The sequence below is a fragment of the Entelurus aequoreus genome, linkage group LG07 (assembly GCF_033978785.1).
Source record: "Entelurus aequoreus isolate RoL-2023_Sb linkage group LG07, RoL_Eaeq_v1.1, whole genome shotgun sequence".
Taxonomy (NCBI): domain Eukaryota; kingdom Metazoa; phylum Chordata; class Actinopteri; order Syngnathiformes; family Syngnathidae; genus Entelurus; species Entelurus aequoreus.
In genome coordinates this window covers 14,052,482-14,080,214 of record NC_084737.1, presented here as the reverse complement: position 1 = coordinate 14,080,214, position 27,733 = coordinate 14,052,482, and the positions used below count along the sequence as shown (strand labels likewise).

The 27,733-nt window shown below is 40.2% G+C and overlaps 1 protein-coding gene across 2 annotated transcripts in view; it reads right to left on the bottom strand.

The window, feature by feature from the left end:
• lamb2l (laminin, beta 2-like) overlaps nt 1-27,733 on the bottom strand; it is a 147,240-nt gene that overhangs the window by 97,544 nt on the left and 21,963 nt on the right. Inside the window, exons 1-2 of one of the 2 annotated variants that reach the window (XM_062052626.1) lie at nt 18,886-18,975; nt 8,753-8,813 (exon numbers count right to left, since the gene is read on the bottom strand). In XM_062052626.1, coding sequence (XP_061908610.1) covers nt 8,753-8,795 — 43 coding nt within the window. In that variant the 5' untranslated portion in view covers nt 8,796-8,813; nt 18,886-18,975. Of the gene's footprint in view, nt 1-8,752; nt 8,814-18,885; nt 18,976-27,733 lie in introns of those variants that run through there. The other variant, XM_062052625.1, reaches the window with a different exon arrangement.

Sequence of the window (27,733 nt, the reverse complement as noted above, 5' to 3'; positions counted from 1 at the left end):
TGTACAATGAAGCCAGCAAAGAAGAAAGCTGTAGGTGGGAAGCGGTGTATTAGCGTCCGCCTGCAGCAACACAAACACGTAGAGAACTGGGACAACAGAGACTCTTACCAGGAGGACTTTGAGTTGGATACTCATGCTTGTGGAGATGGGACAACAGAGACTCTTACCAGGAGGACTTTGAGTTGGATAGCAGACGCGCTACCGTGAGTACGCAGCTGCGGCTTCCAAACATTTGATCGCTTGCCCGTACGTGCGTGCCGCTATGTGCATGTCACGTACGTGACTTTGGGGAAATATATGTGCTATATGAACTTTGCGGAGGTGAACGGTACTTTGGGCTGTGGGATTGAGTGTGTTGTGCGGGTGTTTGATTTGTATTGGCGGGTTATATGGACGGGAGGGGGGAGGTGTTTGTTATGCGGGATTAATTTGTGGCATATTAAATATAAGCCTGGTTGTGTTGTGGCTAATAGAGTATATATATGTCTTGTGTTTATTTACTGTTTTAGTCATTCCCAGCTGAATATCAGGTCCCACCCGCCTCTCACAGCATCTTCCCTATCTGAATCGCTTCCACTGCCCTCTAATCCTTCACTTTCACTCTCACTTTCCTCATTCACAAATCTTTCATCCTCGCTCAAATTAATGGGGAAATCGTCGCTTTCTCGGGCCATGATTGTAAACAATGTGCAGATGTGAGGCGCTCCACAACCTGTGACGTCACGCTACTTCCGGTACAGGCAAGGCTTTTTTATCAGCGACCAAAAGTTGCGAACTTTATCGTCGATGTTCTCTACTAAATCCTTTCAGCAAAAATATGGCAATATCACGAAATGATCAAGTATGACACATAGAATGGATCTGCTATCCCCGTTTAAATAAGAAAATCTCATTTCAGTAGGCCTTCAACAAGTTAAAGGTGTTTAATGATGGATTCCTTTCTTTCATGAAAACAAGAATATAAGTTGGTGTATGACCTGATTGTGATGACTTGCATAGATTGGAATCAGACAGTAGCGCTGATAACGTCCACATTTTCAAATGGAGGAGAAAAAAAGTCCTCCTTTCTGTCCAATACCACATGAAAGTGACTGGTTTTGGGCATCTTATTTGTCCAGCTTCCATACTCCTTTTTATACACTTTACAAGAAATACAATGGCGTCAAACTCCGTAGCTTGCTAGCTTGTGCACGCCAGCTTTTGTGAGACTCTTATTTTGTTAGCGCAGGCAGGATGAAGCTGCGCTTTTATTGTGAAGACAGGAACTGTGCGGTCGGTCTTTATAGAGTTTTGACGGCAGGTACGGCGCGAGAGTCTGTTGAAGTATAGAGTGTTTCTAGCCTTCCTGTCGGTCATTTTTTCTTAATAATGATCTGGCAGCAGCCAACGTCATCTCACAAGACCCCCGGGTACCGTGAATGTCAATCAAGTGACAAAAGTGACGTCTTGGTGAAGATTGATAATTTCACATTTTTAGGTCTATTTTTTAAATACCTGGCTGGCGATCGACCGCTAGCTCGCCATCCACGTAATGGGCACCCCTGGTCTAACACAATTGAGTACACTCCTCACATTTCAGCAAGCATTTTAATTCAAAGTATATATTCAACTTGCATGTACTTTAGAGTAGACAGTGTACATGTATAGGAGTATAGACAGACTGTCAACACACAGGCCTTGTTGTGTAAATATCTGTTAATACAAGCGCGTGCAAGATAATTGAGTCTTGTTTACAGTCAAGCATGCTGGTGGTAATGTCATGGTCGGAGGCTGCATGAGTGCAACCGGTCCAATGAGGAGACTTCCAACATGTTGTGTGAAAAAAAATAATTCATGTCCGAGTCACGATTAAAAACTAATTTTCAATCATTCCAAAACTTTCAAGAATAGATTTTTAAAAGAGGTATGCACATATACTGTTTGTCAGGTAACAGCCTCCGTGGTGTCTTCTTCAAGCCGCTAACGTTAGCTTGCTAGCTTTAGATGTCGCTAATGTTTCCGCACGAAGGATAAAGAAATATCGTCGGCAAATGTGCATCCTTCGGTTTCTACATTTTCCCGAATGAGAAGGAGCTTGACGTGACATACTGAGCAGTCTTTCCCATACATTCATATACGTGTGGCGAGCCGCAAGGAGGTAAGGAAGAAAAAGAAAGAAAGAAAAAGAAAGAAAGAAAGAATGAAAAAGAAAGAAAGAAAAAAAAGAAAGAAAGAAAGGAATAAAAAGAAAGAAAGAACGAAAGAAACAAAATAATGAAAAAAATACAAAGAAACAAAGAAAAAAAGAAAGAATAAAAAAGAAAGAAAAAGAAAGAAAGGAAGAAAGAAAAAGAAAGAAAGAAAAGTAGAAATATATATATATATATATATATATATATATATATATATATATATATATATATATATATATATATATATATATATATATATATATATATATATATATATATATATATATATATATATATATATATATATATATAAATAAATATATATATGTATATATATACTGTATATATACACAGTATATATATATATATATATATATATATATATATATATATATACACACTACCGTTCAAAAGTTTGGGGTCACAATTTTGTGGAATAGCCTTCATTTCTAAGAACAAGAATAGACTGTCGAGTTTCAGATGAAAGTTCTCTTTTTCTGGCCATTTTGAGCGTTTAGTTGACCCCACAAATGTGATGCTCCAGAAACTCAATCTGCTCAAAGAAAGGTCCGTTTTGTAGCTTCTGTAACGAGCTAAACTGTTTTCAGATGTGTGAACATGATTGCACAAGGGTTTTCTAATCATCAATTAGCCTTCTGAGCCAATGAGCAAACACATTGTACCATTAGAACACTGGAGTGATAGTTGCTGGAAATGGGCCTCTATACACCTATGTAGATATTGCACCAAAAACCAGACATTTGCAGCTAGAATAGTCATTTACCACATTAGCAATGTATAGAGTGTATTTCTTTAAAGTTAAGACTAGTTTAAAGTTATCTTCATTGAAAAGTACAGTGCTTTTCCTTCAAAAATAAGGACATTTCAATGTGACCCCAAACTTTTGAACGGTAGTGTATATATATATACATATGTATATATACACATATATATATGGATTGCAAATTTTAAAAATATAGACGTGCCTGACTGACAGTGAGTGCAATAATTATAATAACAATAACATTGGCACCAGCTGGTTTACAAGTGTGTAATGAAAGCGTAGCACAAGGCAGTGAAACCCACAAAAAAGGATGACAGGTAAACACAGCCCCAGGCATCCAATTTCCCTCCGCTGTATACGCTGTGACAAGAATGTGGAGACAGGATGGAAAATGTTATTCATTAAAGGAAACATTCCAGGTGTCACCATGAATGATTCCAGCGCACCTTTAAGGAGCTTGAATGCAACACTTTCTTTGCTACTAAAACAAAGCAGGAATGTAAACAAACCTTATGGAATATTGTGCACTAATCTGTCCATTCATTCATTCATTCATTCATTTAATATCCAGTACACAGGAAATAGACGACAAATAGCAGCTATATTAGGAGCATTACATTGGATTTTATATTGAGGGTGCAAAAAAAACATCCATCCATTTCCTACCGCTTGCCCCTTACAGGGTGCTGGAGCCTATCACAAATCCCCCTACCAAAGTGACTTCATTGAAGTCAGAGACACAGGGCGTAAAATTAAAATGTGGTTATAAATACGAGTACAGTATTTTTCGGACTATAAGGCGCACTTAAAATCCTTTCATTTTCTCAAAAATAGACAGTGCCCCTTACAACCCGGTGCGCCTAATGTACGGCATAATTCTGCTTGTGCTTACCGACCTCGACGCTATTTTATTTGGTACATTGTGTAATGATAAGTGTGACCAGCAGATGGCAGTCACACATAATAGATACGTGTAAACTGCAAGATGACGCCAGTAAACAACACCAAAACTTTAAATGTTCCATTGAGAATATAGAACATTACACACGGCGCTCCAAAATCTGTCAAAATGTTTTTAGTACGACTTCGGTAAGCTATGAAGCCGCACCGCTTGATGGATTGTCAACATACGAGTATTATTATGGTGTGTGTATAAGGACTGCAAAATGGCCCCTATTAGCAGACATTTTACATGGCGTTTTGTTTCGCAATATTATGCAAAACCAACCTTTCTTACCTTCTGGTACCTGCTGATCTGTATTTGAGATCAGCATAAGTCCTGAAAATTTGCGTGGGTCCGCCTTTGTAGTCCATGAGGACACCGTAGTCATAAGTTTGTTATTTTTCTCTATCTTCTTGTTATGTAATTGTTCATTCTCAGCTGTTGCCATTTCTAATATAAAGTAGCGTAAAGTTCTTACTTATATCTGTCAGTAGACTAGCTATCAAAGCGCTAAAAACTGTAGTGGGTTTACATAATCCACCCACGGAACTTTATTTATTAGAGGGTACTGGTTGGACGGCTTTTCACGGGACACATTTGTTGTTGCACTAGTGAGCCACGGATGAGGAGATGCTGCTCCGTTATTGATTGAAGTAAAGTCTGAATGTCATTAAAACAGTTAGCTCCATCTTTTGACACTTCTTCCACCCCCGTCCTTGCACGCTACACCGCTACAACAAAGATGACGGGGAGAAGACGCTGTCGAAGGTGAGCCACGTAAATAAGACCGATCACAAAACGGCGCATCCTGAAGCGACTGTCAGAAAGCGACTTGAAGATGATCTGTAAAACATCATCCATGCAACACTTTTATACCAAAGACTACAAATGGGAGCCATTACCTCCCTGCTTGGCACACAGCATCAAGGGTTGGAATTTGGGGTTAAATCACCAAAATGATTCCCGGGCGCGGCCACCGCTGCTGCTCACTGCTCCGCTCACCTCCCAGGGGGTGATCAGGGGTGATGGGTCAGATGCAGAGGACAATCTCACCACACCTAGTGTGTGTGTGACAATCATTGCTACTTTAACTTTAACTTTACATGTTATGTAGACCACAAGATAGTGTTTTACATTTAGAAAAAAAATCATAATTTGACCCCTTTAATGCGCCTTATAATCCGGTGTGCCTTTTGTATGAAAATAGACCTGAATAGACCTGCTCATCGGCAGTGCGCCTTTTAATCCGGTGCGCCCTACGGCCCGAAAAACACAGTAATTGAACCTTTTAAAGTCGGGAGTGGTGCCAAAAACAGATCTAAAACTGTGTCAGTCGGTAAATATGCAAACCTAGGGGAAACATTATGAACAATACTGTGGATCTGTAGATATCTAAACAAGATTTTTCCCCCTCAGCCATCAGGCACATGAACAATAACAAGATCTGATAGCTCAGTTACAGCTCATTTTATTACCTATTCTATGTTATATGTGTTTTATGTTGCACGATTGCACCAAGAAAAATTCCTAGTTTGTGAACCCGTTCTCAAACAATGGCAATAAAACTGTTCTGATTCTGATTCTGAAGTGTTGGCATTTCTACACATTTCTACACATATTTTTACCTTTAGATCTATTTTCATCTACCAACCTCTTTTGGCAGTCTTTTTGACACCTACCGTATTTTTCGAACTATAAGTCACAGTTTTTTTTTCATAGTTTGGCCGGGGGTGCGACTTATGTGTGAAATTATTAACACATTACCGTAAAATATCAAATAATATTATTTAGCTCATTCACATAAGAGACTAGACGTATAAGATTTCATCGGATTTAGCGATTCGGAGGGACAGATTGTTTGGTAAACGTATAGCATGTTCTATATGTTATAGTTATTTGAATGACTCTTACCATAATATGTTACGTTAACATACCAGGCACGTTCTCAGTTGGTTATTTATGCCTCATATAACGTACACTTATTCAGCCTGTTGTTCACTATTCTTTATTTATTTTAAATTGCCTTTCAAATGTCTATTCTTGGTGTTGGCTTTTATCAAATACATATCCCCAAAAAATGCGACTTATACTCCAGTGCGACTTATATATGTTTTTTTCCTTCTTTATTATGCATTTTCGGCCGGTGCGACTTATACTCCGGAGCGACTTATACTCCGAAAAATACGGTACGTGTCCCATGTAATGTTCCACAGAATGCTTAGTTTTTTTTGGTGTATCATTGTGGGGAGGCGGGTCCGGCAGACCGACAGCCGGACCCGCGGCGAGGAGGCGTGGCCGGCAGTCCAACAGCGAGGCAGGGCACACCGCAGCCCGTTCCAAGATGGCGGCGAGGAGGCAAGGAGGCGGGGACGGCGAGCAAGCAGCGCGGCGGTGCGCACCGAGATCGACGCCGCAATTATTACCAGGTGCGTGGATCGCGCACCTGGTCACAATCAGCTAATCTCCTCGCAAGGGGTAAAAGGGCGACAGCCGAGAACGTGGGGGAGAGAGACGGGGAGAGAAACGAGAGCCAACGAGAAGCGGATGCAGAGAGAACGAGACTGAGAGCACACAGAAGACGACAACGCACGCAGCTGAAGAGCTGGAGCGGAGGAGCGAGCAGAGCGAAGCGGAGCTGTAAAGCGACCGACACCGACTTTTCTTATTGCAAAATAAAGAAGTCTACACCTGCTCACCAGAATGTCTTTCCTTGGTGGTCCTGTGAACCCGAACGACAGCTTGCGACTGTCACAATCATTTACTAACATTATGTTAGTAAATGATCATAATGTAAAATTCTATAACATGCATGCAAAAAATTCCCATTTGGCAACCCTATCCTGTAGCCACGCCCCCTCAGGTAATATACTTCCGGTGTTGTGACCTCTGTTTACAGTCTGTCACGTCAAACATATGCCTTCTCGCTGGCTACTAATTAATACTGTGGAACTTCAACTGGTTCAGAACGAACAGTGTTGGTTCGTTAACTAGCGAGCTAGTTCCGGTGCCCCTGATCATCTCCCCACTCAGTGTGGCGTTTAGGCAGGAGGAACAGCGAGTACCTGCGGCTGAGGCGAGCGTTCAACAAATTTTGGTTAGATCGTATTTTCATTGATTTTACATTTAAAAAAACCTGGAAGTGATATTTTGACGCAAAAACGAATGCTTAAAAACACGGATTTCCGCATTTTGGCGGACATTTAACATGCCTGAAACCAACAAACTTGACAAGGTTGCCATCAATTTTCTCTCCAGTTTCATAAAATACAAGGTATCTCAAATACAAAACCCAAAAGCAGTGAAGTTGGCACGTTGAGTAAATGGAAAATAAAAACAGAATACAATAATTTGCAAATCCTTTTTAACTTATATTCAATTGGATAGACTGCAAAGACAAGATACTTAATGTTACAACTGAGAAACTTATTTTTTTGGGGGCAAATAATCATTAACTAAAAATTTAATGGCAGCAACACATTGCAAAAAAGTGGGCACAGGGGCATTTTTACGAATTATTTCCCATTCTTGCTTGATGTACAGCTTAAGTTGTTCAACAGTCCGGGGGTCTCCGTTGTGGTATTTTAGGCTTCATAATGTGCCACACATTTTCAATGGGAGACAGGTCTGGACTACAGGCAGGCCAGTCTAGTACCCGCACTCTTTTACTATGAAGCCACGTTGATGTAACACATGACTTGGCATTGTCTTGCTGGAATAAGCAGGGGCGTCCATGGTAACGTTGCTTGGATGGCAACATATGTTGCTCCAAAACCTGTATGTACCTTTCAGCATTAATGGTGCCTTCACAGATGTGTAAGTTACCCATGTCTTGGGCACTAATACACCCCCATACCATCACAGATGCTGTCTTTTCAACTTTGCGCCTAGAACAATCCGGATGGTTCTTTTCCACTTTGTTCCGGAGGACACGACGTCCACAGTTTCCAAAAACAATTTGAAATGTGGACTCCTCAGACCACAGAACACTTCTCCACTTTGCATCAGTCCATCTTAGATGAGCTCGGGCCCAGCGAAGCCGGCGGCGTTTCTGGGTGTTGTTGATAAATGGCTTTGGCTATGCATAGTAGAGTTTTAACTTGCACTTACAGATGTAGCAACCAACTGTAGTTACTGACAGTGGTTTTCTGAAGTGTTACTCAGCCCATGTGGTGATATCCTTTACACACTGATGTCGCTTTTTGATGCACTATCGCCTGAGGGATCAAAGGTCCGTAATTTCATCACTTACATGCAATGATTTCTCCAGATTCTCTGAACCTTTTGATGATATTACGGAGCGTAGATGGTGAAATCCTTAAATTCTTTGCAATAGCTGGTTGAGAAATGTTGTTCTTAAACAATTTGCTCACGCATTTGTTGACAAAGTGGTGACCCTCGCCCCATCCTTGTTTGTGAATGACTGAGCATTTCATGGAATCTACTTTTATACCCAATTATGGCACCCACCTGTTCCCAATTAGCCCGTTCCACCTGTGGGATGTTCCAAATAAGTGTTTGATGAGCATTCCTCAACTTTCTCAGTCTTTTTTGCCACTTGTGCCAGCTTTTTTTGGAACATGTTGCAGGCATCAAATTCCAAATGAGCTAATATTTGCAAAAAATAACAACGTTTTCCAGTTTGAAGGTTAAATATCTTGTCTTTGCAGTCTATTCAATTGAATATATGTTGAAAAGGATTTGCAAATCATTGTATTCTGTTTTTATTTACCATTTACACAACGTGACAACTTCACTGGTTAAAATGCATTGTCAGATGCCTGTTGGGATACATCGTGGTCATCTCCCACCAAGTATTTGTAGTTAAATAGAGGATATAAGAAGGACGTAACTCACCCAGCATGAGGAGCATCATGAAGACAGCCATGTTGGTCCTCATACAGTACACGCTGTCAGCCTGCATGGGACAACAAACACACACAAATACTTTTTAGACTGTAACCAAGAAAAATACATATTGTTGGCATTACTAAGCTCTAGCTCATACCTCTGCCATATCTAAATTGTACACTTTCATACAAAAACAAACGTCCTGCATAAACCTCCAAATAACAGGAAGGTTTTGGCCTAAATACTACAAATACTTAATAAACAATTAAATTAAGTCATAAATTAACACTAAGGGTGTAACGGTACGTGTATTTGTATTGAACCGTTTCGGTACGGGGGTTTCGGTTCAGTTCGGAGGTGTACCGAACGAGTTTCCACACGGACATATTAAGTAGCGCACCGCACGTTGTGTAAACAATGCACACAGAGGCACAACAAACGGCATGCTAGCAGCGACCAGGCTACGACAACATGTAAAACCAGAGCTGGAAGACCCTCCTGCCTCGTTAAGATCTCCCGTTTGGGATCATTTTGGCTTTGCGGTGCGATACAACAATGGATAACATCGCTTCAACGAAGAGAAAGACGAGCGTGGTGCAAACACCGCATTCAAGCAGCCTCTCCTCGGCGAGTCAGGCAGGGCTAAAGCAATAACAAATGCCGTTGGTGTTTTTATAGCAGCAGATTTAAGACCATATTGCATTAAAAACTAGATTTTGACCCACTTCTATGGTGGAAGAACAATGAGCCCATATATCCTCTTACTGCCAAGTTAGCCAGGCACTACCTCGCCATACCTGCTAGCTCCGTGCCCAGTGAAAGGGTTTTTCCCACAGCTGGACACATTGTAACTGCAAGCAGGTCTGCTCTTTCTGCAGACAATGTGGATAAACTGATTTTTCTGGCAAAAAACATGAAGATTGAGTGAAAGCCACCAGGGTTAAGGGCTGGGGGGGGGGAAAGAAAAGTTAATCTGAGGCTGAGTTGACTTGAAACTGTTTAATGTTGCACTTTTTATATGTAGAAGAAAAGTTTTGTCATTTTATTTAATCTGAGCAACAACTTGAGGCAGTTTAATGTTGATTAACGTGGACCCCGACTTAAAGGCCTACTGAAATTAGATTTTCTTATTTAAACGGGGATAGCAGGTCCATTCTATGTGTCATACTTGATCATTTCGCGATATTGCCATATTTTTGCTGAAAGGATTTAGTAGAGACGATAAAGTTTGCAACTTTTGGTCGCTGATAAAAAAGCCTTGCCTGTACCGGAAGTAGCGTGACGTCACAGGTTGTGGAGCTCCTCACATCTGCACACTGTTTACAATCATGACCACCAGCAGCGAGAGCGATTCGGACCGAGAAAGCGACGATTTCCCCATTAATTTGAGCCAGGATGAAAGATTCGTGGATGAGGAAAGTGAGAGTGAAGGACTAGAGGGCAGTGGAAGCGATTCAGATAGGGAAGATGCTGTGAGAGGCGGGTGAGACCTGATATTCAGCTGGGAATGACTAAAACAGTAAATAAAAACAAGACATATATATACTCTATTAGCCACAACACAACCAGGCTTATATTTAATATGCCACAAATGAATCCTGCATAACAAACACCTCCCCCCTCCCGTCCATATAACCCGCCAATACAAATCAAACACCCGCACAACACACTCAATCTCACAGCCCAAAGTACCGTTCACCTCCGCAAAGTTCATACAGCACATATATTTCCCCAAAGTTACGTACGTGACATGCACATAGCGGCACGCACGTACGGGCAAGCGATCAAATGTTTGGAAGCCACAGCTGCGTACTCACGGTAGCGCGTATCCAACTCAAAGTCCTCCTGGTAAGAGTCTCTGTTGTCCCATCTCCACAAGCATGAGTATCCAACTCAAAGTCCTCCTGGTAAGAGTCTATGTTTTCCCAGTTCTCCACAGGCCAATGGTAAAGCTTGACTGTCATCGTTCGGGAATGTAAACAATGAAACACCGGCTACGACGTAGCCGCTACGTGTTTGTGTTGCTGCAGCCGGCCGCTAATACACCGCTTCCCACCTACAGCTTTCTTCTTTGCTATCTCCATTGTTCATTAAACAAATTGCAAAAGATTCACCAACACAGATGTCCAGAATACTGTGGAATTTTGCGATGATGTCCGCTACAATCCGTGACGTCACGCACAAACGTCATCATACCGAGACGTTTTCAGCAGGATATTTTGCGGGAAATTTAAAATTGCACTTTACTAATCTAACCCGGCCGTATTGGCATGTGTTGCAATGTTAAGATTTCATCATTGATATATAAACTATCAGACTGCGTGGTCGGTAGTAGTGGGTTTCAGTAGGCCTTTAAACAAGTTGGAAAAACTTATTTGGGTGTTACCATTTAGTGGTCAATTGTACGGAATATGTACTGTACTGTGCAATCTACTAATAAAAGTCTCAATCAATCAAAAAAAGCACTTTATATGTAGAAATGTTTTGTTAAGAAACCATTGTAAACCTTATCTTATTTAGTTTTTATTTGATATATGTTGACCGCATTAACCCTGGCAATGGACCCTGTGTGTATATGTATGTTATTGTTATGCTTAGCATTCATGACTGCCTGCTGTTGCACTGATCAGCCTAGTGGTGGCTCACATCCATCACACACACAGCTATTTCTATTTTTGGGCAGAATTATTATAGTGTTCCCAACGTTAAAAGGATAAAGCTATTGTTTACAAATTTGGTAAATAAATAACCAAAAAATGTTTATTTTGTTGTTTTCTTACTGTACCGAAAATGAACCGAACCGTGACCTCTAAACCGAGGTATGTACCGAACCGAAATTTTTGTGTACCGTTACACCCTTGATTAACACCATTATGAATACTTGGATAGAAAGTAAAGCATACTATTTCCCATAGCTTGAAAGTTACAAATACATGAAATTAAATGATCTGTTTCATAGATGTTTACTAGGGATGTCCGATAATGGCTTTTTGCCGATATCCGATATGTATGTTTGTGCAGTGAATGTATACATTGTCTGTTTGTAAGTACTCCATGATTGTGCGCTGCCAAACATGCTATTCTGCACGTAAACCAGCAATGACACGATGTGACGACGACAGGGGGCCGGGGGTGTACCGGTACTTTTTAGAGGTGGTATAGTACTGAATATGATTCATTAGTATTGCGGTACTATACTAATATCGGTATACCGTACAACCCTAATCCAGACCAACTGTATGTCAAACAGACATGTGTCATGAATATACTGTAAAGCATGATTCTGGAATACACTAAAATTATTCATCGGAATTTCAATTCTATTTCCTTCTATTTGAATTGCATTTCTACTTGCTGTTTGCCACTTATATTCAAACTCAATTAACGCGGACTTTGTAGACATTCAAAATTCCATTCGAAATTTGGCAGAAGCCAGGCGTGAAAAGTGCCTTTGTTGTGAATTGACGCCAGGCGAAATGAATTGGACTTGACGGAAGGTCGACCGTGTTATAAGGCGACAATGCTGATGCTTGGCTGCTTTGTGAGCAACAGGGCCTTCCTTTTGTGTGCACAAGCTCTTCAAACACAGCCATGGCTGGATGGAATGAAAAAACCCTAGAAATAATGTGTTTGTGTGTGTGCATGTGCGTGTGCGTGCATACGCAGTGCATGTGTGGAAGCGCGTGGTCAGGCAAGGACTAGCATGTTTTCACGCCGCAACACGCTAAACCAACCTGACCTCTAAAACAAAGTGGTGGTAGGCGAGGACATATAAAAGAACGAAGGACATCAAAGGGATGTTACTTACAGTATTATAATAACAATAGTTTATTTTGAACATGCAATTATTATAATAATAATAATAGTAATAATAAGAATAGTTTCTTTTGAACATGCATACAGCGCATCACATATTCAGGGTTTCTCATTACCATGACTGAAAAGGAGTAGGAAGAAACGGAGCTTTTTTAATCCTACCTTTTTTGGTTTTATTACAATTTCTTACACGTTAGTTTTACTCTTTGTAAGACAAACAATTACATAAGTGAATAATCAATACAGTTTGCATAGTTAAGTAGTAGAGATGTTATCGGCCGATAAATGCTTTAAAATGTAATATCGGAAATTATCGGTATCGTTTTTTTTTATTATCGGTATCGTTTTTTATATTTTTTTTAATTAATTTTTTTATTAAATCAACATTTAAAAAAAAAAAAATACACTTACAATTAGTGCACCAACCCAAAAAAACCTCCCTCCCCCATTTACACTCATTCACATGCATTCACACAAAAGGGTTGTTTCTTTCTGTTATTAATATTCTGGTTCCTACATTATATATCAACATATATCAATACAGTCTGCAAGGGATACAGTCCGTAAGCACACATGATTGTGCGTGCTGCTGGTCCACTAATAGTACTAACCTTTAACAGTTAATTTTACTCATTTTCATTAATTACTAGTTTCTTTGTAACTGTTTTTATATTGTTTTACTTTCTTTTTTATTCAAGAAAATGTTTTTTAATTTATTTATCTTATTTTATTAATTAAAAACAAACAAACTTATCTTCACCATACCTGGTTGTCCAAATTAGGCATAATAATGTGTTAATTCCACGACTGTATATATCAGTATCGGTTGATATCGGTATCTGTAATTAAGAGTTGAACAATATCGGAATATCGGATATCGGCAAAAAGCCATTATCGGACATCCCTAATAAGTAGTTGTTTATAAGTTCTGATTCACACAATGAGATGAATAAGATCATCTAATTTTTTGATAATGTTCAAGATGTTATGACACGGCGGGTGTTGATGTTAATGCGCGGATCACTTTCCCAGGACGCAGACGGAACTCCGGTGGCAGAGTGCAGGTAAGACTGATTTATTCACCATAAATCAGTCAAAATACAAATCAAACAGAACAGCATGGGAAGCTATGGCGAAGCTTAGTCCAAAAACAGGAATCACAAAGGTATTCACACGTGACTTGTTGCATGGAGCAAACAACACAGCCAGACTGAGTGTGGCGAAAAGCAGGAATAAATAGCTCTCTGATTAGTGCCCGGGAGCAGGTGAGCGTCCCGAACACTAATCAGAGGCAGGTGAAAATAATCAGCACCCATGGCAACCAAGAAAACCCAAACCCAGGTGTGCTGAAACAGAACTAAGGGAGTCAAACTAAAATAAAACATGATCCGGACAACGGATCATGACAGTTTATCAGGATTCTTCTTTCTTGAACTTTGTAAACGCTTTGAGTTTGAACAGTTTCTTAAACTGGATCATATTTATATATGAGTACTTTGTTTGACTTGTTTGCTTCATTCATTCATTGTATTATTTTGGGGTCTCCCTATGTCTAGCATTAAAAGATTACAGTTGGTACAAAATGTGGCTGCTAGACTTTTGACAAGAACAAGAAAGTTTGATCATACTACGCCTATACCAGTGGTTCTTAACCTGGGTTCGATCGAAACCTAAGGGTTCTGTGAGTCGGGCTGAGGGGTTCGGCGGAGGTCAAAACACACCCGACTCATAGTGTAAATAAAAAACTTCTCCCTATCGGCGTATTACGGATACGACAACAGCAGAAGTCAGACTGATTTGCAGGTGTGTAATTTGTTGTGAGTTTATGCACTGTGTTGGTTTTGTTCTTTGAACAAGGTGATGTTCATGCACGGTTCATTTTGTGCACCAGTAAAAAAACATAGTAACATTTTAGTATGGGGAACATATTCACCACTAATTAGTTGCTTATTAACATGCAAATTAGTAACATATTGGCTCTTAACTAATCATTATTAAGTACTTATTAATGCCTTATTCGACATGGCCTTATTATAACCCTAACCCTCTAACCCTGGCCCTAACCCTCTAACCCTAACCCTAACCAAATAACTCTAAATTAAGTCTTTGTTACTTAGAATATATTCCCCATACTAAAGTGTTACCAAAAACATATAACTTTGTCTTGAATTTGAACAAAAACAATATTTTATTTTTCACTAAAGAAGGGTTCGGTGAATGCGCATATGAAACTGGTGGGGTTCGGTACCTCCAACAAGGTTAAGAAACACTGGCCTATACTGTATATACCTATGTATATATATATATACCTATATATATACCTATTGTCAGGACGGGAGGGGGGGGGGGGGTCGCAGCTTACTGCAAGGTTTGTTCCCCCAGGTAGGAACATGATTTATTCCTCAAAAATCAAAGAAGTACAAAAACAGAAAACAAGCCGAAGGGACAACGTGCCGATTGCACTGGATGCTAAAGCTAACACTTGGCATAGACTAGAGCAGTGGTTCTTAACCTTGTTGGAGGTACCGAACCCCACCAGTTTCATATGCGCATTCACCGAACCCTTCTTTAGTGAAAAATAAAATGTTTTTTTTTTTTTCTAATTCAAGACAAAGTTATGTTTTTGGTAACACTTTAATATGGGGAACATATTCTAAGTAACAAAGACTTAATTTAGATTTATTTGGACACTAGGGGAACATATTCTAAATAACAAAGACTTAATTTAGAGTTATTTGGTTAGGGTTAGGGTTAGAGGGTTAGGGCCAGGGTTAGAGGGTCAGGGTTATAATAAGGCCATGTCGAATAAGGCATTAATAAGTACTTAATGACTAGTTAAGAGCCAATATGTTACTAATTTGCATGTTAATAAGCAACTAATTAATGGTGAATATGTTTCCCATACTAAAGTGTTACCATGTTTTTTTTACTGGTGCACAAAATGAACCGTGCATGAACATCACCTTGTTCAAACAACAAAACCAACACAGTGCATAAACTCACAACAAATTACACAGGCCCATTTCCAGCAACTATCACTCCAGTGTTCTAATGGTACAATGTGTTTGCTCATTGGCTCAGAAGGCTAATTGATGATTAGAAAACCCTTGTGCAATCATGTTCACACATCTGAAAACAGTTTAGCTCGTTACAGAAGCTACAAAACTGACCTTCCTTTGAGCAGATTGAGTTTCTGGAGCATCACATTTGTGGGGTCGATTAAACGCTCAAAATGGCCAGAAAAAGAGAACTTTCATCTGAAACTCGACAGTCTATTCTTGTTCTTAGAAATGAAGGCTATTCCACAAAATTGTTTGGGTGACCCCAAACTTTTGAACGGTAGTGTATATATATATATATATATATATATATATATATATATATATATATATATATATATATATATATATATATATATATATATATATATATATAATTTTTATTTATTTTTTTACTTTAAAAATGATTTGGATTGCATGAAAAAGTGACCACATGGTCAAGTACACAGCAGCAACCACAGAACCAATGTTGGTTTAGTGCTAAACTGCTGAGTCAGCATAAATAGCAATGATGACTTCAGCGTTTCCCACACAGTCAATTTATTCAATTTTGACCGCCACAGATTTAAAGCTATATATATTAAGAATTCTGCAAATCTATGCATGTTTACGTATACATATTTGAAACAGTAATAGCTTCTCCTTGTGTTTATGATGTTTTATCTATGTTCTGATAACATTATAGTCAGAATGACGGGTGTGTTAATTTAGTACCGTTTTTTAGCATCTGACTGCTAAACAAATGAGTTATTATGGCGAAACTGCACATGCTGATGTAAGACTACGGTTTAATTGGCACTGACTATACACACATGTATTGGCTGACATTTTTGATTTAAAATTCAGTGTATATGCATACAAGATGCAGACACTGCATTTGTTTGATTGGATGACCGTGCAGTACTAAGATACACTTTGTGGTGCAACCTGGACATGGCCATGTAACCGTGATCAAGTGGAGTTACATCAGACACTCTCAGCCTAGTGACTCAGCCATGGGTGATCACTCAGGCCCTGACTCTTAGCCAGTGCCACCCACAGATCCCTAGGAGTCCCAGGAACCGTTATAGAGACTGACCCGCAAAGCCTCTGCAACCCATTTTAACGGCCTCGCGACCAGTATGGAGAATAGATTCAGATACAGCTCTGTGTTTTCACTAATTGATGGCATCAATGTAAACATTCAACTCTGAGAGTGTCTGTCAATCCATGAACCAGGAAGTAGTAAGTAGAAATAAAATCGCCCTTCATGTACCAGGAAGTAGTCCAAGTAGAACTAAACACACTTCAGTGAACCAGGAAGTAGTGTAAGTGGTACTAAAATCACCCTCCATGAACAGGAAGTACAAACCCCGTTTTCATATGAGTTGGGAAATTGTGTTAGATGTAAATATAAACGGAATACAATGATTTGCAAATTATTTTCAACCCATATTCAGTTGAATATGCTACAAAGACAACATATTTGATGTTCAAACTGATAAACTTTTTTTTTTTTGCAAATAATCATTAACTTTAGAATTTGATGCCAGCAACACGTGACAAAGAAGTTGGGAAAGGTGGCAATAAATACTGATAAAGTTGAGGAATGCTCATCAAACACTTATTTGGAACATCCCACGGGTGAACAGGCAAATTGGGAACAGGTGGGTGCCATGATTGGGTATAAAAGTAGATTCCATGAAATGCTCAGTCATTCACAAACAAGGATGGGGCGAGGGTCACCACTTTGTCAACAAATGCCTGAGCAAATTGTTGAACAGTTTAAGAAAAACCTTTCTCAACCAGCTATTGCAAGGAATTTAGGGATTTCACCATCTACGGTCCGTAATATCATCAAAGGGTTCAGAGAATCTGGAGAAATCACTGCACGTAAGCAGCTAAGCCCGTGACCTTAGATCCCTCAGGCTGTACTGCATCAACAAGCGACATCAGTGTGTAAAGGATATCACCACGTGGGCTCAGGAACACTTCAGAAACCCACTGTCAGTAACTACAGTTGCTCGCTCCATCTGTAAGTGCAAGTTAAAACTCTCCTATGTAAGGCGAAAACCGTTTATCAACAACACCCAGAAACGCCGTCGGCTTCGCTGGGCCTGAGCTCATCTAAGATGGACTGATACAAAGTGGAAAAGTGTTCTGTGGTCTGACGAGTACACATTTCAAATTGTTTTTGGAAACTGTGGACGTCGTGTCTTCCGGACCAAACAGGAAAAAAAACATCCGGATTGTTATAGGCGCAAAGTGTAAAAGCCAGCATGTGTGATGGTATGGGGGTGTATTAGTGCCCAAGACATGGGTAACTTACACATCTGTGAAGGCGCCATTAATGCTGAAAGGTACATACAGGTTTTGGAGCAACATATGTTGCCATCCAAGCAATGTTACCATGGACGCCCCTGCTTATTTCAGCAAGACAATGCCAAGCCACGTGTTACATCAACGTGGCTTCATAGTAAAAGAGTGCGGGTACTAGACTGGCCTGCCTGTAGTCCAGACCTGTCTCCCATTATAATTGTGTGACGCATTATGAAGCCTAAAATACCACAACGGAGACCCCCGGACTGTTGAACAACTTAAGCTGTACATCAAGCAAAAATGGGAAAAAATTCCACATGAAAAGCTTAAAAAATGTGTCTCCTCAGTTCCCAAACATTTACTGAGTGTTGTTAAAAGGAAAGGCCATGTAACACAGTGGTGAACATGCCTTTTCCCAACTACTTTGGCACGTGTTGCAGCCATGAAATTCTAAGTTAATTATTATTTGCAAAAAAAAAATAAAGTTTATTAGTTTGAACATCAAATATGTTGTCTTTGTAGTGCATTCAATTGAATATGGGTTGAAAATGATTTGCAAATCATTGTATTCCGTTTATATTTACATCTAACACAATTTCCCAACACATATGGAAACGGGGTTTGTACATTTGTTATCAGTGTGCTCCCCTGAGTCACATTTTAGTTATCTGTGGTCATTGTAGCATTAACTGTAAGACTTGTACAAACTGTTACAACGTTGACAGCCATTGACAGCATTAACTTGAAAGCTTCTCAGCACTGACAAATCCACAACCAAGGTTACTGTTCAACACTACTGTTACAATTTAACCAGCTACATATTTGTCCTTACAGTTTAGCAACATGGCAAAAAGCTACAGGCAAAGCTGCGCAATTTCTTTTCCCAAATCCAAATGAAACAAGCCATTCATCCTCTAGTAATCAAACAAGTGACACTCAGCAAGTCCTTCAGGCTCCCATACTCACGTCTACTCTGGTCACTCCGAGTGTCTTTGGACGACACTGTCTGCCATGTGAAGGCCTGGCACTGCAGCGTGTGTGTGTTTACGCATGCATGCACATGTGGTGCATGAAAGTATAAAACAAACTTCAGGGTGCTACCGGCGGTGTAAAAAACAGAGGGAGCGCCGCCAGCCAATGAAAACGCCGAGTGGCCCGCTTTCCACCCGCCCTCCGGCTCGGCCCGCTCTCCGGCCGGCAGCCTCGTCACTGGGGCACTGGGGTGAATGGACAGCTATTCTTATTCTAATTGTCACTCTGAGGGCCACTGGTTAAAAGAGGGGAACGGTCTCCAGGCTGCTGGAATGCACCAGCTCCTTTCTTCTACCAGGAAAAGAGTGAAGAAGAGCGGAGAAGAGCAAAGAAGAGTAAGGGGGCCAGAGAAAAGAAAAGGGTGATTGCCGTGTAAGGAGTGGATATGCCCTAATTTAGGTCCTATTTTCCATCACTTTGGGTGGCTTTTTTTTTTTTTTTTTTTTAATCACTTTTGACCACGTGACTCGTGGTCCAAGGTCATTTTAGCCAATCACAAGCTTGAAGATAGTACGTGCACCTTTTATGCACCTTCATTCCTTTTCTATATCGCTTATCTTCATAAGGGTGATGCTGGAGGCTATGCCAGCTGATTTTAGGCGAGAAGCGGGGTACCCCTTGATTGGTCGCCAGCCAATTGCAGGGGACATACACTATATTGCCAATAGTATTTGGCCACCTGCCTTTACTCACATATGAACTTGAAAGGCCTACTGAAACCCACTACTACCGACCACGCAGTCTGATAGTTTACATATCAATGATGAAATCTTAACATTGCAACACATGCCAATACGGCCGGGTTAGATTAGTAAAGTGCAATTTTAAATTTCCCGCGAAATATCCTGCTGAAAACGTCTCGGTATGATGACGTTTGCACGTGACGTCACGGATTGTAGAGGACATTTTGGGACAGCATTGTGACCAGCTATTAAGTCGTCTGTTTTCATCGCAAAATTCCACAGTATTCTGGACATCTGTGTTGGTGAATCTTTTGCAATTTGTTTAATGAACAATGAAGACAGCAAAGAAGAAAGCTGTAGGTGGGAAGCGGTGTATTAGCGGTCGGCCGCAGCAACACAAACACGTAGAGAACTGGGACAACAGAGACTCTTACCAGGAGGACTTTGAGTTGGATACGCGCTACCGTGAGTACGCAGTTGCGGCTTCCAAACCTTTGATCGCTTGCCCGTACGTGCGTGCCGCTATGTGCATGTCACGTACGTAACTTTGGGGAAATATATGTGCTGTATGAACTTTGCGGAGGTGAACGGTACTTTGGGCTGTGGGATTGAGTGTGTTGTGCGGGTGTTTGATTTGTATTGGCGGGTTATATGGACGGGAGGGGGGAGGTGTTTGTTATGCGGGATTAATTTGTGGCATATTAAATATAAGCCTGGTTGTGTTGTGGCTAATAGAGTATATATATGTCTTGTGTTTATTTACTGTTTTAGTCATTCCCAGCTGAATATCAGGTCCCACCCACCTCTCACAGCATCTTCCCTATCTGAATCGCTTCCACTGCCCTCTAATCCTTCACTCTCACTTTCCTCATCCACAAATCTTTCATCCTCGCTCAAATTAATGGGGAAATCGTCGCTTTCTCTGTCCGAATCGCTCTCGCTGCTGGTGGCCATGATTGTAAACAATGTGCAGATGTGAGGAGCTCCACAACCTGTGACGTCACGCTACTTCCGGTACAGGCAAGGCTTTTTTTATCAGCGACCAAAAGTTGCGAACTTTATCGTCGATGTTCTCTACTAAATCCTTTCAGCAAAAATATGGCAATATCGCGAAATGATCAAGAATGGACCTGCTATCCCCGTTTAAATAAGAAAATCTCATTTCAGTAGGCCTTGAAGTGCCATCCCACAGAATTGTCCAAAACGTTTTGGTATCCTGAGGATTCAAAGTTCCTTTCACTGGAACTAAGGGGCCAAGCCCAACTCCTGGAAAACCAACCCCACACCATAATTCCTCCTCCACCAAATTTCACACCCGGCACAATGCAGTCCGAAATGTAGCGTTCTCCTGGCAACCTCCAAACCCAGACTTGTCCATCAGATTGCCAGATGGAAAAGCGTGATTCATCACTCCAGAGAAGGCGGAATATGCGAAATTTAAAAAAATAAAAAATAAAAAATTTATTTTGTATTAAATCAACATAAATAACACAAGATACACTTACAATTAGTGCACCAACCCAAAAAACCTCCCTCCCCCATTTACACTCATTCACACTCATTAGCACAAAAGGGTTGTTTCTTTCTGTTATTAATATTTCTGGTTCCTACATTATATATCAATATAGATCAATACAGTCTACAGGGATACAGTCTGTAAGCACGCATGATTGTATTTTTAAAATATAATAAAATATAAATAAAATAAAATTTTCAAGCGTTGACCGGTTCGCAGTTACGAAAAGGTTGGAGACCACTGCTTTACATCACTGTATACCACGCTTTGCATTGGACTTGGTGATGTATGGCTTAGATCCTGCTGCTCGGCCATGGAAACCCATTCCATGAAGCTCTCTGCCTACTGTCCATCCATCCATCCATTTTCTACCGCTTATTCCCTTCGGGGTCGCGGGGGGCGCTGGAGCCTATCTCAGCTACAATCGGGCGGAAGGCGGGGTACACCCTGGACAAGTCGCCACCTCATCACAGGGCCCTCTGCGTACTGTACGTGGGCTAATTGGAAGGTCACATGAAGTTTGGAGCGCTGTAGCAACTAACTGTGCAGAAAGTCTTTGCACTATGCGCTTCAGCATCCGCTGACCCCTCTCTGTCAGTTCACCTGGCCTACCACTTGGTGGCTGAGTTGCTGTTGTTCCCAAACTCTTCACTTTTCTTATAATAAAGTTGACCTTGGAATATTTAGGAGCGAGGAAATTTCACGACTGGATTTGTTGCACAGGTGGCATCCTATGACAGTTCCACGCTGGAAATCACTGAGAGCGGCCCATTCTTTCACAAATGTTTGTAGAAACAGTCTCCATGCCTAAGTGCTTGATTTTATACACCGGGCCAAGTGGTTAGGGCACCTGATTCTCATCATTTAGATGGGTGGCCAAATACTTTTGGCAATATAGTGTATAGACAAACAACCAATCACACTTGCATTTACACTTAGGGACCATTTAGGGCAGGGGTGTCCAAAGCGCCGCCCGCAGCTAATTTTTTAACTGCCTGCGGCACATTCTAAAAATACTATTAAAAAAAAAAACATTAAAAAATGGTGAAATGTAACAAGAAAAAGTTGTAATGGTGACTCTAATAACACAAAGCTGCTATGAATGCTGATTTGTGTCTTTAAAACTGTCATTGCTCAAAAACAATAATGAATCAAAATTAAATTTATGAATTATTGACGTATTCAAGGTTCCAATTACTTCACATCAAATATTCCAAATTTGAAATATTTTTTCAGGAAAATATTGCATACATTGTGTGTTTGCCGTAAAAATAATAAAATGTACTTTGACAAACGGGGCATAAAACAAACAAACCACACACCCCAAAAAACATTTTAAAAAAGTTAAAAAATCGGCAGATAAATCTGAGGTTGATCCAGAGACTTAAGCATTGAATGTAAAAAAGAAAAAATGTATGACCTATTTTTAACACTTTCATGAGTTTGTGCCTTTTGGATCGCCTATATATTTTTTAAAATGTCATTGCTCATAAATAATATTGAATTCAAATTAGGGATGTCCGATAATATCGGACTGCCAATATTCTCGACCAATAAATGCTTTAAAATGTAATATTGGAAATTATCGGTATCGGTTTCATAATTATCTGTATCGGTTTCCAAAAATAAAATTAATGACTTTTTAAAACGCCGCTGTGTACACAGACGTAGGGAGAAGTACAGAGCGCCAATAATACCTTAAAGGCACTGCCTTTGCGTGCCGGCCCAAACTGGACTCTCACTATTATGTTAAATCCACTATGGACTGGACATTCACAATTATGTTTGATCCACTATGGACTGGACTCTCACTATTATGTTAGATCCACTATGGACTGGACTTTCACACCATTATGTTAGATCCACTATGGACTGGACTCTCACTATTATGTTAGATCCACTATGGACTGGACTCTCACACTATTATGTTAGATCCACTATGGACTGGACTCTCACACTATTATGTTAGATCCACCATGGACTGGACTCTCACTATTATGTTAGATCCACTATGGACTGGACTCTCACTATTATGTTAGATCCACTATGGACTGGACTCTCACACTATTATGTTAGATCCACTATGGACTGGACTCTCACTATTATGTTAGATCCACTATGGACTGGACTCTCACACTATTATGTTTGATCCACTATGGACTGGACTCTCACACTATTATGTTAGATCCACTATGGACTGGACTCTCACTATTATGTTAGATCCACTATGGACTGGACTCTCACACTATTATGTTAGATCCACTATGGACTGGACTCTCACTATTATGTTAGATCCACTGTGGACTGGACTCTCACACTATTATGTTTGATCCACTATGGACTGGACTCTCACACTATTATGTTAGATCCACTATGGACTGGACTCTCACTATTATGTTAGATCCACTCATACTTGCCAACCCTCCCGTTTTTAGCGGGAGAATCCCGGTATTCAGCGCCTCTCCCGACAACCTCCCGGCAGGGATTTTCTCACGACAAACTCCCGGTATTCAGCTGGAGCTGGAGGCCACGCCCCCTCCAGCTCAATGCGGACCTGAGTGGGGACAGCCCTTCTCACGTCCGCTTTCCCAGCAGCTTGCCTGCCCAATGACGTCATAACATCTACGGCTTTTAGAGAGTAGAGTGCACAACAAGGAGAGAGAGTTCTTGGTTTCTTATGTGGGTTTATTGTTAGGCAGTTTCATTAACGTCTTCCCATCGCGGTAACAACACACAACAACAGCAGTCACGTTTAGTCTACCGTAAAGCAGTTCGTCTGCCATAACCAGCAATGTTGTGACACTCTTAAACAGGACAATACTGCCACGTACTGGATAGCCTGCAGAACACTGAAATTCAAGTATGTCTTTTATCTATATGTATAATAAAATAAAATAAAATAAAAAAATATATATATAGCTAGAATTCACTGAAAGTCAAGTATTTCATACATATACATATATATATATATATATATATATATATATATCAAGTATTTCAAGTATTTCATATATATATATATATATATATATATATATATATATATATATATATATATATATATATATATATATATATATATATATATATATGAAATACTTGATTCACCAAATCAAGTATTTCATATATATATATATATATATATATATATATATATATATATATATATATATATATATATATATATATATATATATATATATATATATATATATGAAATATATGATTTGGTGAATTCTAGCTGTAAATATACTCTCCTCTTAACCACGCCCCCCCCACCCCCCCACCCTTTTTTTTTTTTTCTCCGTTTTTTTTGTAAGTGTCTGATCGAGAGAAGGTAAAAAGAGGTGCTTTTTACCCTCTGTCGATATTGGAGGTCTCAAGGTTGGCAAGTATGGATCCACTATGAACTGGACTCTCACAATTATGCTAGATCCACTATGGACTGGACTCTCACACTATTATGTTAGATCCACTATGGACTGGACTCTCACTATTATGTTAGATCCACTATGGACTGGACTCTCACTATTATGTTAGATCCACTATGGACTGGACTCTCACACTATTATGTTAGATCCACTATGGACTGGACTCTTACTATTATGTTAGATCCACTATGGACTGGACTCTCACAATATTATGTTAAATCCACTATGGACTGGACTCTCACAATATTATGCTAGATCCACTATGGACTGAACTCTTACAATATTATGCTAGATCCACTTGACGTCCATTGCACCGGTCGCCCTAGGGGGGTCCCCACATCTGCGGTCCTCTCCAAGGTTTCTCATTGTCCCATTGGGTTGAGTTTTTCCTTGCCCTGATGTGGGATATGAACCGAGGATGTCGTTGTGGCTTGTGCAGCCCTTTGAGACACTTGTGATTTAGGGCTATATAAGTCAACATTGATTGATTGATTGATTGATTGATTGATTGATTGATTGATTGATTGATTGATTGATTGATTGATGTTAAAAGAGAAAGTAAGCAGATATTAACAGTAAATGAACAAGTGGATTAATAATTCATTTTCTACCACTTGTCCCTAACAATTTTGACAAAATAATAGAATGGACACTTACACAATATGTCAGCAGCTAAATTAGGAGCCTTTGTTTGCTTACTCACTACTAAAAGACAAGTTGTGTATGTTCACTATTTTATTTAAGGACACAATTGCAATAATAAACATATGTTTAGTGAACCGTACATTTTTTTGGTTAAAATAAAGCCAATAATGCCATTTTTTGTGGTGCCCTTCATTTAGAAAAGTAGCAAAAAGTACAGTAATACATTTTGATACCAAAATCTTGGTATCGGGACAACACTAGTTTGCACAAACTCTCTTAGTAGATCAGGCCCAAAGTCTCCTACTCATCAAGATCGCTGTAGGAGCGGCAAAACTGGTGAGGATTTTTTTTTTTCTTGGAGGGCAAACTCCTTTTGTGAGAGTGAAGTAAGTCTCACGAGATGTAACTCTCGTGAGGCTTCAGCTCAGCGAAGTTGGCTTTTTATGTGTTGTTTGTCGTGTCGCGACAGACGAGCGTGATGATAGCCATAGAAGCACAGAACATACAGGGGAGGGTCTGGCTGCTCATTGAACAAAACTCTGAAGGGGAACAGAAGAGACAAAGAGATGAGGCGAGTAATGCGCATGCATGAGTGCCGCATTGGGGCCGACAAAACAAAAAACACGAGAGAACAAAAGCCACTTTCACATTCACAGCGCCCGGCTCATGTGACCTTCGACCCCTTGTTAAAGAGGAAGACGGCGAGGCAGCCGGTGTAGAAAGAGGCATAATTCCAGAGCAATCCTTGAAAAAAAACTTGAAAGTCATTTAAATACTTTGTTCAATTTCTCTACGGCGTTTCGCCTCTCATCTGAGCAGGCTTCATGTTCATAGACTCAGATCTAGTCTTTGTTCAATCATGGACTCCTTCAAATGGAGGAGGTTTTGTAACATATAACCTGTTTGATAATGGTTGTATTATCATTCGCATGCCAAAAACAGTAGTTTATTGTCATATACACTACCGTTCAAAAGCTTGGGGACACCCAAACAATTTTGTGGAATAGCCTTCATTTCTAAGAACAAGAATAGACTGTCGAGTTTCAGATGAAAGTTCTCTTTTTCTGGCCATTTTGAGCGTTTAATTGACCCCACAAATGTGATGCTCCAGAAACTCAATCTGCTCAAAGGAAGGTCAGTTTTGTAGCTTCTGTAACGAGCTAAACTGTTTTCAGATGTGTGAACATGATTGCACAAGGGTTTTCTAATCATCAATTAGCCTTCTGAGCCAATGAGCAAACACATTGTACCATTAGAACACTGGAGTGATAGTTGCTGGAAATGGGCCTCTATACACCTATGTAGATATTGCACCAAAAACCAGACATTTGCAGCTAGAATAGTCATTTACCACATTAGCAATGTATAGAGTGTATTTCTTTAAAGTTAAGACTAGTTTAAAGTTATCTTCATTGAAAAGTACAGTGCTTTTCCTTCAAAAATAAGGACATTTCAATGTGACCCCAAACTTTTGAACGGTAGTGTACACTGCAAAAACGGAAATCTAAGTAAGATTAAAGGCCTACTGAAATTTTTTTTTTTTTATTTAAACGGGGATAGCAGATCCATTCTATGTGTCATACTTGATCATTTCGCGATATTGCCATTTTTTTGCTGAAAGGATTTAGTAGAGAACATCGACGATAAAGTTCGCAACTTTTGGTCGCTGATAAAAAAAGCCTTGCCTGTATCGGAAGTAGCGTGACGTCGCAGGTTGAAAGGCTCCTCACATTTCCCCATTGTTTACACCAGCAGCGAGAGCGATTCGGACCGAGAAAGCGACGATTACCCCATTAATTTGAGCCAGGATGAAAGATTCGTGGATGAGGAACATGAGAGTGAAGGACTAGTATGCAGTGCAGGACGCATCTTTTTTCGCTCTGACCGTAACTTATGTACAAGCTGGCTCATTGGATTCCATACTCTCTCCTTTTTCTATTGTGGATCACGGATTTGTGTTTTAAACCACCTCGGATGCTATATCCTCTTGAAAATGAGAGTCGAGAACGCGAAATGGACATTCACAGTGACTTTTATCTCCACGACAATACATCGGCGAAACACTTTAGCTACGGAGCTAACGTGATAGCATCGTGCTTAACTGCATATAGAAACAAAAGAAATAAACCCCTGACTGGAAGGATAGACAGAAAATCAACAATACTATTAAACCATGGACCTGTAAATACACGGTTAATGCTTTCCAGCTTGGCGAAGCTTAACAATGCTGTTGCTAACGACGCCATTGAAGCTAACTTAGCAATGGGACCTCACAGAGCTATGATAAAACATTAGCGCTCCACCTACGCCAGCCAGCCCTCATCTGCTCATCAACACCTGTGCTCACCTGCGTTCCAGCGATCGACGGAAGGACGAAGGACTTCACCCGATCATCAGTGCGGTCGGCGGCTAGCGTCGGATAGCGCGTCTACTATCCAAGTCAAAGTCCTCCTGGTTGTGTTGCTGCAGCCAGCCGCTAATACACCGATCCCACCTACAACTTTCTT